Below are 17568 nucleotides of genomic sequence, written 5' to 3'. Positions count from 1 at the left end.
GAACAAGGCGTGCTTTGTTCTATTTTGTACACGTTGTGTAGTGATGTCAATAATAATAATAACAATCCTACTACATGTTTCATGCTGCTGATTCGTGCTGTTTAGCACGCAGGAGTAACAGAAACGCAGGTTCGTTTCGTGAGATTTTGTTTTAGATTGGTTTAAACGAAATAGAGCATGAGATAGTAAGTATAAGTTTAACTACGTTTAAAACTGTTCCAATTTGTTGGTAGCAAACGAACCAACTTCGGCTATTCCGTTCATCTGAATCCGGTTTCGGGAGAATTGGAAATAGTGATTAGAAACTGCAAAAAGGATCTCACTCACTTTTCTTGGAGATGGCCGAATAGATTTTCACAAACTTATAGGTTCAAAAGAAAAGTCTTACAGTTTCATACGGAATTCCTTAATTTGTTGTGGATACTACTTTCGGTTCCGGAACTACAGGCTAAACAGAATTTATAGAGTTTGTGAGATTAGATCCGAACAAATTATCCTATTCCTATTCAATAAACAGTTGTTTTTGCGAATTTCACGGTTATATTTATGATGTAATGAGTAATATGAAAAAGGCATCATTACACCACTAGGTGGATTAAAATAGGTTTTTCTCTTTTAAAATGGTCTCAACGGATAGTTCCAGTTTCTTGGCAACTTGTTGGACTAAGCTATAATTTTCGAATAAGCTTCACATATTTCAGGACCTATCGATGGTTTACAATTCAATAGTTTTTGAATGTTATGATATTAAAGTTCACGAAATGTGAAAACGCGATATTCGAAGCTTCGTGAAATTAGGGCTGGTCATTGTTCGTTGTCAAAATAAATTGTTCTTGTAAATAAAGTATAGCAAACAGATTTGTATTCAAATACATTATCAATGCAGATCATTTCCTTTCAAATTTCAAAAATGAACATATACGCTTCACTACTTACACTATTTACAAAGATGTCACACTCGAATTACTGTTATCTCATCAACCATCTATCAATGTTGAACAATATTTGAACTGCAATGCTATGTTGATTATCACGTTTGCAAACCAGTTTGATCTGTCCTTGTATCGTTCGAAGCACGATTTTTATTGACAACTTTCTTCAGTTCTTGCTGCCTGTAGACGAAAAATGGACGAAAAATTATTGCTCGTTTGGTACGAGTTCGAGAAAATTGTTTGGAATCACTACCAATGAATGACCGTTTACTAATCCCATGTAAAGCATCAGTTACGGAGTCTCGTGGAATGGTAACCCTTTGACCAGTGATCCATGGGTCAAAACGCTTCAGTTCTTTCACAAAGTCGTTATACGCTTGATTGGCGGTTGGATTTTCTGGGGAATTACTGGTAATCTGATCAGTGAAATGATGTTCAGGACTTATTAACGATCTTCGAAAGACTTGGTGTAGAGCATCTGTGGTCGGATCAGTTGGAATCGGTACTTTCTGACCCGTAATAAATGGATCAAAACGTGTTAGCACCTTCACATAATCATTGTACGCAGAACTAGGGAGAATACTTGGTTTGTTATCATTGAACGGAACATCTTCCTGACTCGTTCCTACTGGGAACGTTGGAGTAGATATATTAAGTTTCAACGTCTTTGCATACTCGTTATAAGACTGTTCTTCATCACTGTTATTCCGAGTTGCATCTGATTGCTCAAAGCTGCCGATATCTTGATGTAATGCATCCGTACTAGGGTCCGCTGGAATAGGAACCTTTTGTCCAGTAATCCACGAATCGTACCGTGTTAGCTCTTTTACATAATCTTGAAAGGCTGTGTTGTTTGGGTTCGTTGACGGTTTTAGATCATGAAACTCGTCATCCGGAAGAATATCTTGTGGCCCGCGAACGTGATTGTGACCAGTAGCCCAGTCGTCGAAACGTGTTAGCACAGTCACATAATCTTTGAAACGTTGATTATTAGGATCTACTGGAGGTTTCAAATCATTGAATTCGTCGTCCGGAAGTACCTCCTGTGGAGTTCGAACATGAGTGTGACCGGTTACCCAATCATCGAACCGGGTTAGGACATTAACGTACTCTTTGAAATCTTGATTGCTCGGATCTGGAACTGGTTTTTTGTCATCGAACGCTCCATTTGGATACTTCTCCAAAAGCTCGGGTGAGATGGATGAACTTGTCGTTTCCCTCTTAGAGTGTGACCGGAAACATGATGATGTCATCAGTAATCCACAGAAGATGATTATCTACGTAGACAAAGAGAATAAACAAATAGAAATATTTTAATGTTTTTTTATTAAAGCATGATTATTCCGGATGGCTCTTATCTCTCGGGTCAAAAAGGCTTTCTAACTCTATGTGCGTGGTTGAGTGTCAAACTGTTTCCGTTATTTTGATGAACAGAAAAAGAAAAGCCTTAAAAATTTCGTTTAGAATATCTGTAGATGCAAGTTTGAGGATTAGATAATGTGTTTATTTTTAAACAAAGAATTCACAATGGCGACCATATTAAATATCTTCCGAAACTGGTTGTAAAAAAATTGTCTTCTTTCTCGATATAGTTCGAAGAAGAAGTCTGAAATATACAAATGATGGTTCAATTTGCTTTCATCGTGTGAACGAACTCTAAAAAGGGCTTTTAAGAACACGCGCTTGAAAGTCAGGATCACGAATACAAATGCGTTGCCAGTGATCATGGTGATTAAGAAATCATGAAAATCATGAAACATTATTTCTCATGAAACGATGAATTTTGTTAGCAAATTCCATAAAAATTTTCATGAATTAAATCATTTTGCTCATAATATCATTAATAATAGGTCTCATGATCTCTTTGAGAAGACATATATTTCATGGCTGAGTGGAAGTAAGTTCAACGAGCTATAACTCCGAAAGTATTTGAAATTCGGCTTTGATTCTTTGCACTTATGTTCTCCGATAATATGCGTCTATCGATCTGCAAATAGCATTAAAAATCGATTTATCAAATCCGTTTCATAGACTGCTCCTATTAGAACAATCCACCTACGAAGCGAATGTGTATTAGCTTCGAATCGAAACGTGGTTGTTTCAAATTACGATAAAATTGGATGTTGCCAAAATACAGTCTCTATCAGAATAAAAATTACACGATTTTAACCCTACAACGTTCTCGTGTGGGTAAAAAGCGGTACTTCAAACTTCCGTTATTTGGTTACGGTTTACTATAACTATAATTAATCTTTACGATAATTCAATCTAATGTTTAGTGTTTCATTTACACTGGTGCATTATTTTGATTTCACTTAACCAGCTGAGCTATGATCTTTTAATGTTGGGCTGGGTTTACTGCACGAGAGCGCTTACGTTAGTGTTTTGCTAAAAGCGAAAAATACGTAAATTCGATTATAACTTTTTTATGAGAAAATTATCTAAACATAGTAAACGAGCAAATCGAGCAAAAGGATGTTGTTAGCTACGAAATTCCTATCTTTTGCATAAATAATATACAATAGCACAAATATATCGGAATAAACACCTTCTAAGGCCAGGCTCCTCCAATTTCCGCTTATGATTTATACAATATTTCAAAATTGTGCTTTTTACAGATAAAAATGCATATATAAAACTTAATACATTTTTTTTCAATATGGCGGCTCTGAAAACAGCTACTCAAACTCGTTTGATTTGTTTTTTTTTGTTGGTGGGTATCACATTTCTTGGTAACCAATCATTGGAAACCAAAAAGCAAAACACCCGGAGGATTTTGTCGACCCTTTTCGGCCCGATCCACAGTGGTCCCAATCATATCAAAACAAGGTTTTTTTATTTGTGCTTCAGGGGTTGATTTTGGATTTTTCATGTCTTCAGAAGAATTTCTGTTTGATTTGTTCCGCTTCTTTTAGTATACTCAAAATTGTCATTGATCCACCTACAAGTGAGTTCAAAAAATTTTTTTGAACACAATACGAAATAGAGTATTTATGTCTTCAGGAAAGTTGTAGATCATATTTAAACAAGAAAACATGTCGAAGACATGAACACTTTAAAATGCATTGGTGTCGAGATATGATGCATAGTTTATTAGAGACCCCCAAAGTTTTTCCATCATAACTTTTTTCAATGCATTTTTCGAATTTCGAATTTGAAAGTATGATCAAAACACTATTAAAAAATTATTAGTCACAACATAAATTCGGTTAAATTTATATGAAACACACTTTAAAGAAAAGCATGTTTGAACATTGTAGGAGATTAATGACTCACTTGTAGGAATATTAATGACAATTTTGAGTATACTAAAAGAAGCGGACCATATCAAACAGAAATTCTTCTGAAGACATGAAAAATTCAAAATCAACCCCTGAAGCACAAATAAAACCTGTTTTAATCCACCTAGTGGTGTAATGATGCCTTTCTCATGTACATATAATATTGTGGTATTCCATTCAAAATTTATCTCTTCGATTTTTGAAACAAACCAAAAGATTGTTTGTGCATTAACTAGAATAAAACAATGCTTTGATTGCGTGAGTCATCCACATTTCCACAAACCAAAGTCGGTTCGTACGGCCACCAACTAACATGACACACAAACTCTTCTAGTACGCACTCTAAATTACGATTTAAATGTTTGTTGTATCCAAAAATATTTTAAGTGACGGTGTACAATATTGAACACACTTTACCCTATACCTCCGGAACCGGAAGTCGGATCCGGATGAAATTCAGGTATTCCGTATGGGACCACGAGACCTTTCATTTGAATCTAAGTTTGTGGAAATCGGTCAAACCATCGCTGAGATAAGTGAGATCTATTTTGGTATACATGACCACTATTTCCGGTACTTCCGGAACCGGATACCGGGAACCAGGATAGCCGGAATCGGTTTGTTTAGTTGCCTACTGATAATGACTTTCGATTTGTGTAGTTTTGAGACCAGTTTAGAAATTTTTTTACGTGTTTTGTTTCGCCGGTTTAAGTGACGGTGTACAATATTGAACACACTTTACCCTATAATTCCGGAACCGGAAGTCGGATCCGGATGAAATTCAGGAATTCCGTATGGGACCACGAGACCTTTCATTTGAATCTAAGTTTGTCAAAATCGGTTCAGCCATCTCCGAGAAAGCCTAGTGAGATTATTTGACACACACACATACACACACATACACACACACACACACACACACACACACACACACACACACACACACACACACACACACACACACACACACACAGACATTGCTCAGCTCGATGAACTGAGTCGAATGGTATATGACACTTTTCACTAGTCGGTTTTTCAAGTGATTGCGTAACCTTTCTACATGAGAAAGGCAAAAAACGCGTATTTTGACATGATTGGCTGAAGTGCGATCGGGCGATTCAATCGAGTCGTCATCGGACCATTCCACACCATTTGCATCGGCCGCGTCAACCTGAAAAGGCTTTACGCTTTAATTATGTATCGCTAACGCAAAAGCGTGAAAAGATACCAAACAAGGCACTATTGACCTAAAAAGATTTTTCATCGAAATATAACAAATTGAGTTCAACCGCGATCTTTGTTTTGTTTCTGTCAAGGCTTTGCGTAATTAGGCATCACTTTGAGATAACAGCGGTTTTATGGTTACATCCGTCTTCTGTAAACGTTAATTATATAGTGTTACTAGCAAGGATGGCTTTTATCGCATCGAAGAATGCTCACTCGCAACTCTTCCACGATTAAATCGGTGCCATCAAAGAGAATCGAGATCATCACAACAACAAAAAAACCGGCATATTACATTTAACATAGAATAGACACTAGTGCGAGAGCGAATTTCTCTCGGTGAACCGTCTGAGAATCAACGGCTAGCACGCTGCTGTGGGGATTCTCTCTGAAGCAACAAACGGTCGCTTATTCTCGTTTCGCGATCCGATTCTGTATGGGCAGTGGATAATTGCTATAGAATCATTTTACTATTGCCGCTTATTCTAACTATGCGCTTATAACCTTTGTATAATTTGTGTCTATGAAAATGTATGTGAATGCTCCACACAAGGGTTTTTAAATATTGCAACCTAGTATGAGAATCATCAAGTCGAATCATAGCATTCGTAACCGAATGTTCGAAGTGAGCACACGCGTTTTTTTAACAATCGACATCGGTAAGACGAAGGTGCCTATCACAGCAGAGGCTGTAGTATAGGCATTAAATAAAAGTGATAAAAAGTAGCATCCCCGCAAGTGAGTTCTGTCTGTGCACCGGTTTTGTATCGGTATCAACAGTAGACGCTATTGTGCTATCCTCGGGCAGCAGTTATTTCTATTGTTTGCTACCCGCATCGCAGCAGCCAAATCCTGAGTCAAGGTCACGCTGAAGCACAACGAAGGAGTGAAGGAGCAACTCACCTAACAGCTTACCGTGACATACTGTTAAGTATTTTCTCAAACTTTTTCTTTCAACTTTTACTATTCATATATTTTCTTTTCATTTTATTTCTTTCTTTCTCATTTCAAGTGCGGGAGACTTCTTTACTCCCGCACTTTAAATATGAATATTGATGACAGTGGGGGTGTCTCGGAGGAGGGCGAAGCTGAACGAATGAACGAAGAACATTTAGAGGCTGAGTTTGCTTCCGAGATGCCATCTACCCCTCCTATACCATCTCCCCCTCCGATACCATCTCCCTCTCCGATGCCATCTCCCTCTCCGATGCCTCCATCTCCCTCTAAGATATTGCCTGCCCGCCAAAAATTTTACCAAGATGATGGCTCGGGGGGTCCGTGGGTGGTATACTTCCGGCCCAAATTAAAGTCTCTCAGAGTTTTAAATATTGCTCGGGACCTGGAAAAACATTACTCGGCAATAAAAACAATAGATAAGGTTTCGCCAAACAAGTTACGCGTTGTTGTGTCCGACCTGAAGCAAGCAAACGCGATTGCTACCAACGAGTTGTTCACGAAGGAGTACCGCGTGTACGTCCCGTCTCATGTGGTGGAGATCGACGGTGTGGTCCGTGACGAAAGTCTGACAATCGAAGATCTGATGAAGGACGGGGTAGGCCGTTTCAAAAACCCCGACCTTCATCCAGTGAAAATTTTGGAGTGCAAGCAATTGCACTCCAAATCGATAGATGGTAAATTTTACCAATCGGACTCATTTCGCGTGACTTTTGCCGGATCTGCACTTCCAAATTACTTGGTAGTGAGTGGAGTTCGTCTACCTGTTCGGCTGTATGTACCGCGGGTAATGCATTGTACAAGCTGCAAACAGTTAGGTCATACGGCAACCTATTGTTGCAACAAACTGCGATGCGGCAAATGCGGAGAGGCCCATGAGGACGATCTCTGCAGAAGAGCAGTGGAAAAGTGTTGCTACTGCGGGGAGAATCCTCATGATCTTTCGGTGTGCCCTACGTACATACAGCGTGCGGAGAAATTGAAGCGATCCGTGAAAGAACGTTCCAAACGTTCTTATGCGGAAATCTTAAAAAGAACCACTCCATCGACCCCTGAGAACCCGTTTGCAATCTTGCCAGTTGAAGAGGATACCTCTGACGACCCAGGCGAAGGACCTTCCTACACACAGGTTGAAGGAAGCAGGAAAAGACAAAATCTGGCTTCTCCCAAGCTTCCTCGTAAAGGCCTCAGACTGTCCTCTTCGTCACAAAAGAACCAAACGGAAACAAAAAGTGCTGACTCAAAACCGAAGCAAACACCTCCTGGGTTAAAAAAACTTAGGGATGATAAGGAGTACCCAGCACTTCCTGGGGCATCAAAAAACCCGAATGACCCCAAAGCACAACCAGAAAATCCAACAAACGCTGGATTATTGAAATTTTCTGATATCGTGGACTGGATATTAACAGCCTTCAATATTACTGATCCTCTGAAAAGCTTCCTAACTGCTCTACTGCCAACAGTAAGGACATTTTTAAAACAGTTGACTGAACAATGGCCCCTCCTTGCAGCGATCGTATCTTTTGATGGATAATTTACCACTGAGAATCGAAGATATGATCATTGTGCTTCAGTGGAATTGCAGAAGTATCATCCCAAAACTTGATTCTTTCAAACACTTAATACATACTCATAATTGCGATGTATTCTCCTTGAGTGAAACTTGGCTTACTTCTAACATCAACCTCGACTTCCATAATTTTAACATAATCCGCCTGGACCGAGAAGACTCTTATGGAGGGGTACTTTTAGGGATTAAAAAGTGCTATTCATTTTATCGTATTAACCTCCCCTCGACACCGGGAATTGAAGTTGTTGCTTGCCAAATTAATATTAAAGGCAAAGATCTATGTATAGCTTCTATCTACATTCCTCCCAGAGTCTCGATAGGGCATCGTCGGCTTGCAGACATCATAGAACTTCTTCCTTCACCGCGGCTGGTTTTAGGGGACTTTAACTCGCATGGTACAGGATGGGGCTGCTTATATGATGATAATCGTTCTTCGTTAATCCAAGATCTGTGTGACAACTTCAATTTGACAATTCTAAACACGGGAGAAATGACACGGAACCCTAGACCGCCAGCACAACCAAGTGCGCTGGATTTATCCCTTTGCTCGACTTCGCTACAGTTAGATTGCAAGTGGAAGGTAATCTGTGATCCTCACGGTAGCGATCACTTGCCGATCATAGTTTCTATCACCAACCGTGGAAGACCATCGGAAACAATCAATGTTTCGTACGATTTCACACGAAACATTGATTGGAAACGTTACGCGAGCTCGATATCTGAGAAACTAGAAACATCACAGGAGCTTCCTCCGGAGGAAGAGTATACATTTTTGGCTGGCTTGATTCTTGACACCGCAATTCAAGCTCAGACGAAACGAGTACCTAGCGCGCAAACTAGTATGCGTTCTCCCAACCCATGGTGGGACAAAGAGTGCTCAGAGCTGAAAACGAAAAAAGCTTCAGCCTTCATCTCGTTTAGAAAGAACGGAACTCCAGATAATTATCGGAAATACGCGGCGTTAGAATTTCAAATGAAAAGTCTTATTAAAGCTAAGAAACGCGGTTACTGGCGAAGGTTTGTTGACGGATTAACGAGAGAAACAGCAATGAGCACTCTTTGGAATACGGCCCGTCGCATGCGCAATCGAAATCACGCGAACGAAAGCGAGGAATATTCTAACCGCTGGATATTTGATTTCGCTAAGAAAGTATGTCCTGATTCTGTTCCGGAACAGAAGATATCCCGCGTCGCGACATTGAATACAAACGAAACACCGTTTTCGATGGTAGAGTTCTCACTTGCGCTCTTGTCGTGTAACAATAGAGCCCCGGGGTTAGACAGAATTAAATTCAACTTGTTGAAAAATCTGCCCGACTCTGCCAAAAGGCGCTTGCTGAATTTATTCAACAAGTTCCTCGAGGGTAATATTGTCCCACACGAATGGAGAGAAGTGAGAGTTATTACTATTCAAAAACCTGGAAAACCAGCCTCCGATCACAATTCGTATCGGCCGATTGCTATGCTTTCCTGTATCCGGAAATTGTTGGAGAAAATGATTCTCTTCCGTCTAGACAATTGGGTCGAAACAAATGGATTGCTTTCAGGTACACAATTTGGGTTCCGCAGGGGCAAAGGAACGAACGATTGTCTAGCGTTGCTCTCAACAGAAATTCAAATGGCATTTGCTCGTAAAGAACAAATGGCATCAGTTTTCCTCGACATCAAGGGGGCATTCGATTCAGTTTCCATTAACGTTCTATCTGAGAAGTTGCATCAGCATGGTCTTTCACCAGTTTTGAACAACTTTTTATATAATCTATTGTCCGAGAAACACATGCATTTTGAGCATGGTGATTTGACGACAAAGCGATTCAGTTACATGGGTCTTCCTCAGGGCTCATGCTTAAGCCCCCTTTTATACAACTTTTACGTAAATAACATTGATGAATGTATCAACACATCTTGCACGCTAAGACAACTTGCCGACGACAGTGTTGTGTCTATTATAGGACCCAAAGCTGCCGATCTCCAAGGACCATTGCAAGATACCCTCGACAACTTGTCGACATGGGCTTTTCAAATGGGTATCGAGTTCTCTACGGAGAAAACTGAGCTGGTTGTATTTTCAAGGAAGCGAGAACCTGCGCAATTACAGCTTCAACTAGGGGGTGAAACCATAGCTCAGGTTTTCACATTTAAATATCTCGGGGTCTGGTTCGATTCCAAAGGTACCTGGGGATGTCACATTAGGTATTTGAAACGAAAATGCCTACAGAGAATCAATTTCCTTCGTACAATAACCGGAACTTGGTGGGGCTCTCACCCAGGAGACCTGATCAGGTTGTACAAAACGACGATATTGTCAGTAATGGAATATGGATGTTTCTGTTTCCGCTCCGCTACGAATATTCATTTCATTAAACTGGAAAGAATTCAGTATCGTTGTTTACGTATTGCCTTGGGTTGCATGCAATCAACCCATACGATGAGTCTTGAAGTGCTGGCGGGCGTCTTACCGTTGAAAAACAGGTTCTGGGATCTCTCATATCGACTGCTAATCCGATGCGACATTTTGAATCCGATGGTGATAGAAAACTTTGAAAAGCTCGTCGAGCTTAATTCACAAACCCGTTTTATGTCCTTGTATTTTGACTACATGGCTCAGAATATAAATCCTTCTTCGTTTGTTCCCAATCGTGTTCATTTTGTGGATACTTCTAATTCTACTGTGTTTTTCGACACATCCATGAAAGAGGAAATTCGTGGAATCCCGGATCCTGTACGCCCTCAAGAGATCCCAAAATTTTTTAATAATAAATTTAAAGAAGTCGACTGTAATAAAATGTTTTACACTGACGGATCATATCTAGACGGGTCCACTGGCTTCGGTATATTCAATGTAAATTTCACCGCTTCCTATAAACTCAGTGATCCAGCTTCAGTTTACGTCGCAGAACTAGCTGCAATTCAGTATACCCTTGAGATCATTGACACTCTGCCCACAGATCACTACTTCATTGTATCGGACAGTCTCAGTTCCATTGAGGCTCTCCGTTCAGTGAAGCCTGGAAAGCACTCACCGTATTTCCTGGGGAAAATACGGGAACAATTGAGTGCTTTATCTGCAAAATCATACCAGATTACCTTGGTTTGGGTCCCCTCACATTGTTCCATACGGGGCAATGAGAGGGCGGACTCGTTAGCCAAGGTGGGCGCACTAGAAGGTGATATCTATGAAAGACCAATCTGCTTCAATGAATTTTTCAGTTGCTGTCGTCAGAAAACTCTAGCCAGCTGGCAGAATACATGGAATAGTGGAACTCTGGGACGATGGTTACACTCAATAGTCCCACAGGTATCGACGAAAGCTTGGTTCCGGGGGTTAGACGTGAGCCGAGACTTTATTCGTGTAATGTCAAGGCTCATGTCTAATCATTATATGTTCAGCGCGCATCTCCGTCGTGTGGGGCTCGCTGAGAGTGGTGTCTGCGTTTGCGGTGAGGGTTATCATGACATCGAACATGTTGTTTGGACATGTGTCGAGTATTGTGATGCCAGGTCCCAACTCATAGGTTCCCTTCGGGCCCGAGGTATACCACCCTTCGTACCAGTCCGCGACGTCTTGGCAACTCGAAATCTTCCTTATATGACTCTCATCTATAACTTCTTGAAAACTATCAATGCTCAAATTTAGTGCTCTCCCTATCTCTTTCTCGTCTACAGCTCTACCGCACTCTTCTTTACGTTGCTGGAAGTATGGCCTGTGTAAACGATGCTTCGGAGCATGCACCTGCCTTGAACTGACTGAGTTGCTGGAAGCTACCCAAAAACGTCACATCAACGTCAGAACACACCAACGAAGCATCCCAATCCAGAATAATCTCTTCATTGCTACAAGCTGCAAAACATGAAGATTCATCGAACGCAAAATGTGTCTAAAAGATGTATGCCACAAACCAATGATGTATTCAAATTTCAATTCAATACTGTGTAGGTCCCACCCTCCCTATGTCCCCTTACTAACTGGGGAGTATGCCGCCCCGTAATACGGCATCCCTTTCTCTCCCCCTAACAACAAGACAATCGGCCACGTTAAGCTAAAGCAAATGAGCCTAATAAAAATTTTATTTGAAAAAAAAAAAAAAAAAAAGTCGAATCATCGATTCGATTTTCTGCGATAATAGTCAACTTGCGATTCTCTCTTGGTAAATTCCACACAGCGGCGATCATTATCAGACTGAAATTTTTTTTAAGGCCCATGAAATGCTCAGAGTATGAAGTGGAGCGAAGAAATGTAGAAAAATTCTCTCGAGGTTCATGCATTGAGAGACTCGAATTCTTGTAGCATCTTCTACCGGATTGAAAATGTTGTATACAATATAGATAAAAATCGAGCAGCTTCTGTCAAATTTTCAGCAATCACCAACACTGGTTACTAGTATACACTCATATTCCTCTCTTAAGCAGACACAGTGTTGGGAAAATCATGTTCGTGAACAAATCAGTTCCACAAATTTAAAAAAAACTCACTGACTGAAAAAATCACTTCCGATATTTTCATTCATGGAACAAGTATACATAGAACTCTGAGCCTTATAGTTCCCGAGTGATATTTTGTGTCAGCGAAACTTGTTGACGAATTTTCACCAACAGAAATATCGCTAAAACGATAATCGAAAGGAAGAAAAGTCTCCGATGATATTTCGATGCTGGATTTACACTACGCTTCAGTTCGACAACGAAGTGATTCGTGCAAGATTTAATTATATATTCCTCAAAAATCAAATTTCTATTGAATAAATTCGCAACTGACAAATAATATGTGCTATTTTCAATGCACGTAAGGTGGTAAATATTAACTAAAGGTTTAAACTAAACAGTTCTTTCTCGCCTGGACCTGATGGTATTCCCGCGTGTTCAGTGGCGACGAATCTTCTAGCTTGTTTTGAACATTTGGTACTCCGATCACAGAAACAATGTAAATAGATCTAAAAACAACTTTTCATTCGATCAACAACAAAATTCTCATAGCTTTTCAAGCTTGGGCTATCTGAACGAAATACCGATTGGCTGCATTCTTACTTGACGGATAGAACTCTCCGTGTTAAGCTCGACTCGATAACGTCTTCAAATTTCACGAACTCATCTGGTGTGCCACAAGGTAGTAACCAAGCCCCATTGTTGTATTTCAACGATGTGATGTTACCACTTAGACCTGTAAATGTATTGTTGTGTGGTTTCATCGTATCAAGCAGCCAATTATGGCTGAGTACACCAATGAGGGTACAATCAGCTAAACCGGATCAGACATTTTGGTGTACTGCTAGATCAAAAACTGACTTTCGCCAACCATCGCACGGTTGTAATCGCAAAAGCTAATCGACAATTGGGTTTCATATCTGAAATAGCAAAACTTAGAATACTTAGAATCATTTTACTGTTCTCCTGTTCGATCAATTTTAGAAAACGTATCTGTCGTTTGACTGCTTTAGCAGTTGAAGTGGAGTTTAAGGATGGAAAATATACAACGCAAGTTCATCAGGTTGGCACTTCGTAATCTACCTGATTCTACAGATCATCCACCGTATGCTGATCGATGTAGATTGTTGAGTATGGATGCATTAAAACGGCGTCAGCATATTCATCAAGCTAACACATGGATCAATAAGTCCCGAGACTAAAGCAGAGATGGCGCTCGTAGTAAACCAGTAACCATGTCTTTCTAGAGTACTAACCTTTGCTTGAAACGGGTCAAAATTTTAAGTCGATCCGACCAGAAACAGCTGAGTTATCGAGGTTGGAGTAAAGTCGTTTTGTAGTTTGTTTAAAAATGGAAAAACCGAGTTTCGTGTTTTGATAAAACATTGTTTTTTAATGGGTAAAAACACCGTGCAAGTGAAACAATGGATTGAAAAATGTTATCGGGACTCTTGTCCATCAAAAGCAACGATTTGTCGGCGGTTCACCGAGTTTAAACGTGGTTGTACCGACACAAATGACGCGGAACGCTCGGGTAGACCTGTGGAAACCGTTACATCGGAAAATGTGAGTGAAGTGACAAAAATTATAATGAAAGATCGTGAAGTGAAGCTCCGTGAGATTGCTGAGATGACACAGATATCATATGGAAGTGTATTTACTATCCTTCATGAAAAATTGAGCATGAAAAAGGTTTTTTCCAAGTGGGTGCCGCGATTGCTTTCGATGGAACAAAATGCATTCTGCCACAAGTCGATGAAAACAATGGCGAAATTGAACGAATTGGGCTTTGATCTGCTTCCCCACCCCCCATACTCGCTAGATTTAGCCCCCAGTGACTATTGGTTCTTTGCTAATCTTAAAAAAATGCTCCAGGGAAAAAGATCTGGCTCAAATGATGAGGTCATCGCTGAAACTGAAGCTTATTTTGAAGCGAAAGATAAATTTTTTTATAAACATGGTATTGAAAAGTTGGAAAAACGTTGGAACCATTGTATCACCCTAAAGGTGATTATGTTGATGAATAAAAAACAATTTTGCAAAAAAAATGTTGTTTCCATTGTTAGTCTCGGGACTTATTGATCCATGTGTTAATTTTGTTGCTATGATATTGAACATTGTTATTGAATTTGATAGCTCTGAACTCCTCTCCTTGCTAAATATTCGAGTTCCTCCGAGAGCTCGTCACAGTAGCATTTTACTTGAGTCACGTTTTCATCGCACTACTTTTTCATATTTTGAACCAATAATGCTATTGCACTTGAACCTTCACGACCGTCGAGAAATTTCACGAGTTAGGATAACCATCATTCCGGTTCATTTCACGAATCAAACCACGTATTTAGTTAATTGTTCTAGTGTTTATCCTTCAGTTAGATGGAATCATAAATATATAAATGCCAATATCGAAGGTCGTGAACGTATTGATAATTACATAAAAAATAGAAAATGCACTTAGGCTAGGTGCCTAGAAATATAAAAAAAACTTTTTCATCGAACTAAAACCGAGGGAATAAGTTTTCCTGAGCCAATTGCAGATGTCGCCACTACTTTATGTGCTGCATTCCCATAACACCGAATTTAAAAGACTGACTAATTGTAAGATTGAGACGAATAGTCGAATAGCTGTCAGTAACGGGTTAATATTCAAACAGACTTTTGGAAACATCTGTTCAACTCCATATACATGTTATTTGTGAAACAGCTTCCAGGTGAAAAATAAGTAGTAGAGTTTTAAAACGTGAGTAGTTTTTCTATTTTTCAGAAAGGAACGTTTATAAATCTAAAGTTCTATTTGTAGAATCAAAATATTGAAGTCCAATTCCTGTTTGGTCTAAATTGTTCAAGAAATATATCAACTGGCCAGAACAACACAACTTACAACGGTTATTTTTTCATCGCACTATCTGATTATCAGGAAAGTAACCACTCCATGAGCGTGCTTGCATTGACATTTACTTCCTATGAATAGCTTATAACCGTCTTATAAAACAAATCACCCGACAGTACAGCAAATAAAAACCTGTTTTGAATGTTTAACACCTTGTGATTCAATACTAACATTCGTGAGACAAGTCATCTTTAATCCAGCAAGGTTCCACAATATATTAGGCAATTTCACACTGTACAGTAAATAACACCTTTTAGCACGTTTCGATTCGTACTGGACTCTTTTCGAACAACACCACCATCGATCACAACTGTTACACTTGAACTGAAGATCAACCAAGAATCTTATACAAATTTTATACATGTATCCAATGGCCAGGTGAGGAAAACTATCGATAATAGCATTCGCAATAGCCTTTGAAGTTGCATGCATGGTAGATTGGCAACTCTGATTTTTCATAGTATGACTCAAAAAATCTTGGTTGATCTTGAAGGCTGTAGACCTCCACAATTGTTTTTAGATTATAAGTGCATCCCTTAAAAGTTTACAACAAGACCCCTTAATCTTAAGTTATGTGTACTCTCTCTTTCTTCGTTCAATGCATTAACTTAAATTTTAAGGCGAAAGTTTAAATACTCAACAATTACACTGAAACTCGCACTTGTCATTTTCGTACTATGCAAAAATTGTTTAACATTGAATGCAATATTATTGCTAACTATATCGAAACCAAACAATCTTGTATTTGATGTATTTTTTAAGATTTTAGAATGTTTTTTTTTGCATTATAGTGAATGAGAAAGGCAAGAAATATAGCATTTGATACAATGGAAACAGTTTTATGTTAAGCACTACATACTAGTTTGATTTAAATGTTCCCGGAATTTATTCAAAAAATTGAAAATAGAAGATTATTCATTAAAATTGATATTGTCCTCTTCAAAGTACTTCTCATCGACTGCAACACACTTGTGCCAACGCTTGATCCGATCCTCGAAAAAAATTTTATATGCAGTTTTCGGTATGGCCATTAGAGCTATCTGCGATTTTTCCATAATCTCATTTCGGATGCTGAAACGCGTTCCACGGAGCGGTTTCTTGAGTCGACCGAATATGAAAAAGTCGTAAGGAGCAAAATCAGGTAAACTCTGTAGTTGCTAAGTGGTATTCGCTTCGTTTTTAGCAGAATGTTCACGGATGACGATGGCATTGTGTGACGGTGTGTTATCGTGGTGCAAAATCTACGAGTTGTTTGCCCATAAATCTGGTCTTTTTCGGAAAATTGCTCCACGCAAACATCTCATAACGCCCAAATAATACTCCTTGTTGACGGTCTGGCCTTGTTGAAGGAATTCATGATACACAGCATCCTTGTAATCAAAGAAATCTGTGAGCATCGCCTTCTTTTTCGACTGAAAATGACGCATCATCATTTACCGACTTACGGTGGTTTCTGAAACATTCGTACCACTGATAAACGACTGTTTTCTTCAGAGTATCATTGCCGAAACACCCTTCTAACATTTGCAATGTCGGCGAATCATTGAAACCGCAATTTATTTTAACGCAATACCATTATATCTCTGGAACCAGAGGTAACAGCCATTTCATCTTCGAACTTGATCCACAATTCAATAGTAGCTTTCAAATGAGCCTAGACTTGTTAAAATCAGCTCGTTAGGATGTTATTTTAGTAACTTGCCTATTCTACTTTGCACATGGGGCAGAAAGCTTTCAGTACATTAAAACCACTAGGACAGTGATTCCTAACCTTTTTCTACCATAATAGTTCTCCGAGGACCCCAGATTGAGAATAGTTGCCCTAGTGAAAACACATAAGGTTCCTTGCTGACGTAACGATAAGAATTCGGCCTGTGGAAACAAAGGTTTCTACGAATGTAGACCACTTTAGTTAGGTCTTTTTGGTCACGATGGTCCTCAGCTCCTGAAGTAATTGCCAGTTAAACTTAATTCATTGTACGAAGGGCTATTCTTACGTCGTACTAGTTAGCAAGGTTAGATGTCTTTCGCTCAATGAACTTCTCGGTACAAATAATTGAAATATTGGGTAACAATAAGTGAAAAAGTTGTATCGTCCTACACATTTGCACCAAACTAGTTTTCAGTTTGGACTACGTTGTTTAAATTACACGCAGTTAATTATTATTATATAACTAATAAAAGAAACAGATAAGAATAGAAAAAAATGAAACGAATGTAATCAGAATTGCAATTGTAACCCAAAACCACAAGAACAACAGAACTTTGAGATTTATCTAAATATTAATAATTTGC

At 39.2% G+C, this 17568-nt stretch overlaps 1 protein-coding gene across 1 annotated transcript; it reads right to left on the bottom strand.

Moving 5' to 3' along the window:
* Positions 1 to 790: 790 nt before the first annotated feature.
* LOC131435053 (uncharacterized) lies at positions 791 to 15605 on the bottom strand. The gene is made up of 3 exons (XM_058602538.1): positions 15445 to 15605; positions 1186 to 2209; positions 791 to 1112 (listed from the first exon to the last, which is right to left on the bottom strand). Exons 1-3 carry the CDS (start codon positions 15460 to 15462, stop codon positions 1099 to 1101), a joined length of 1056 nt encoding a protein of 351 aa, XP_058458521.1. The 5' UTR covers positions 15463 to 15605; the 3' UTR covers positions 791 to 1098.
* Positions 15606 to 17568: the final 1963 nt, after the last annotated feature.

This window comes from Malaya genurostris, chromosome 3 (assembly GCF_030247185.1).
Source record: "Malaya genurostris strain Urasoe2022 chromosome 3, Malgen_1.1, whole genome shotgun sequence".
NCBI classification, from domain to species: Eukaryota; Metazoa; Arthropoda; class Insecta; order Diptera; family Culicidae; genus Malaya; species Malaya genurostris.
This window is presented reverse-complemented; position numbering and strand designations above follow the sequence as displayed.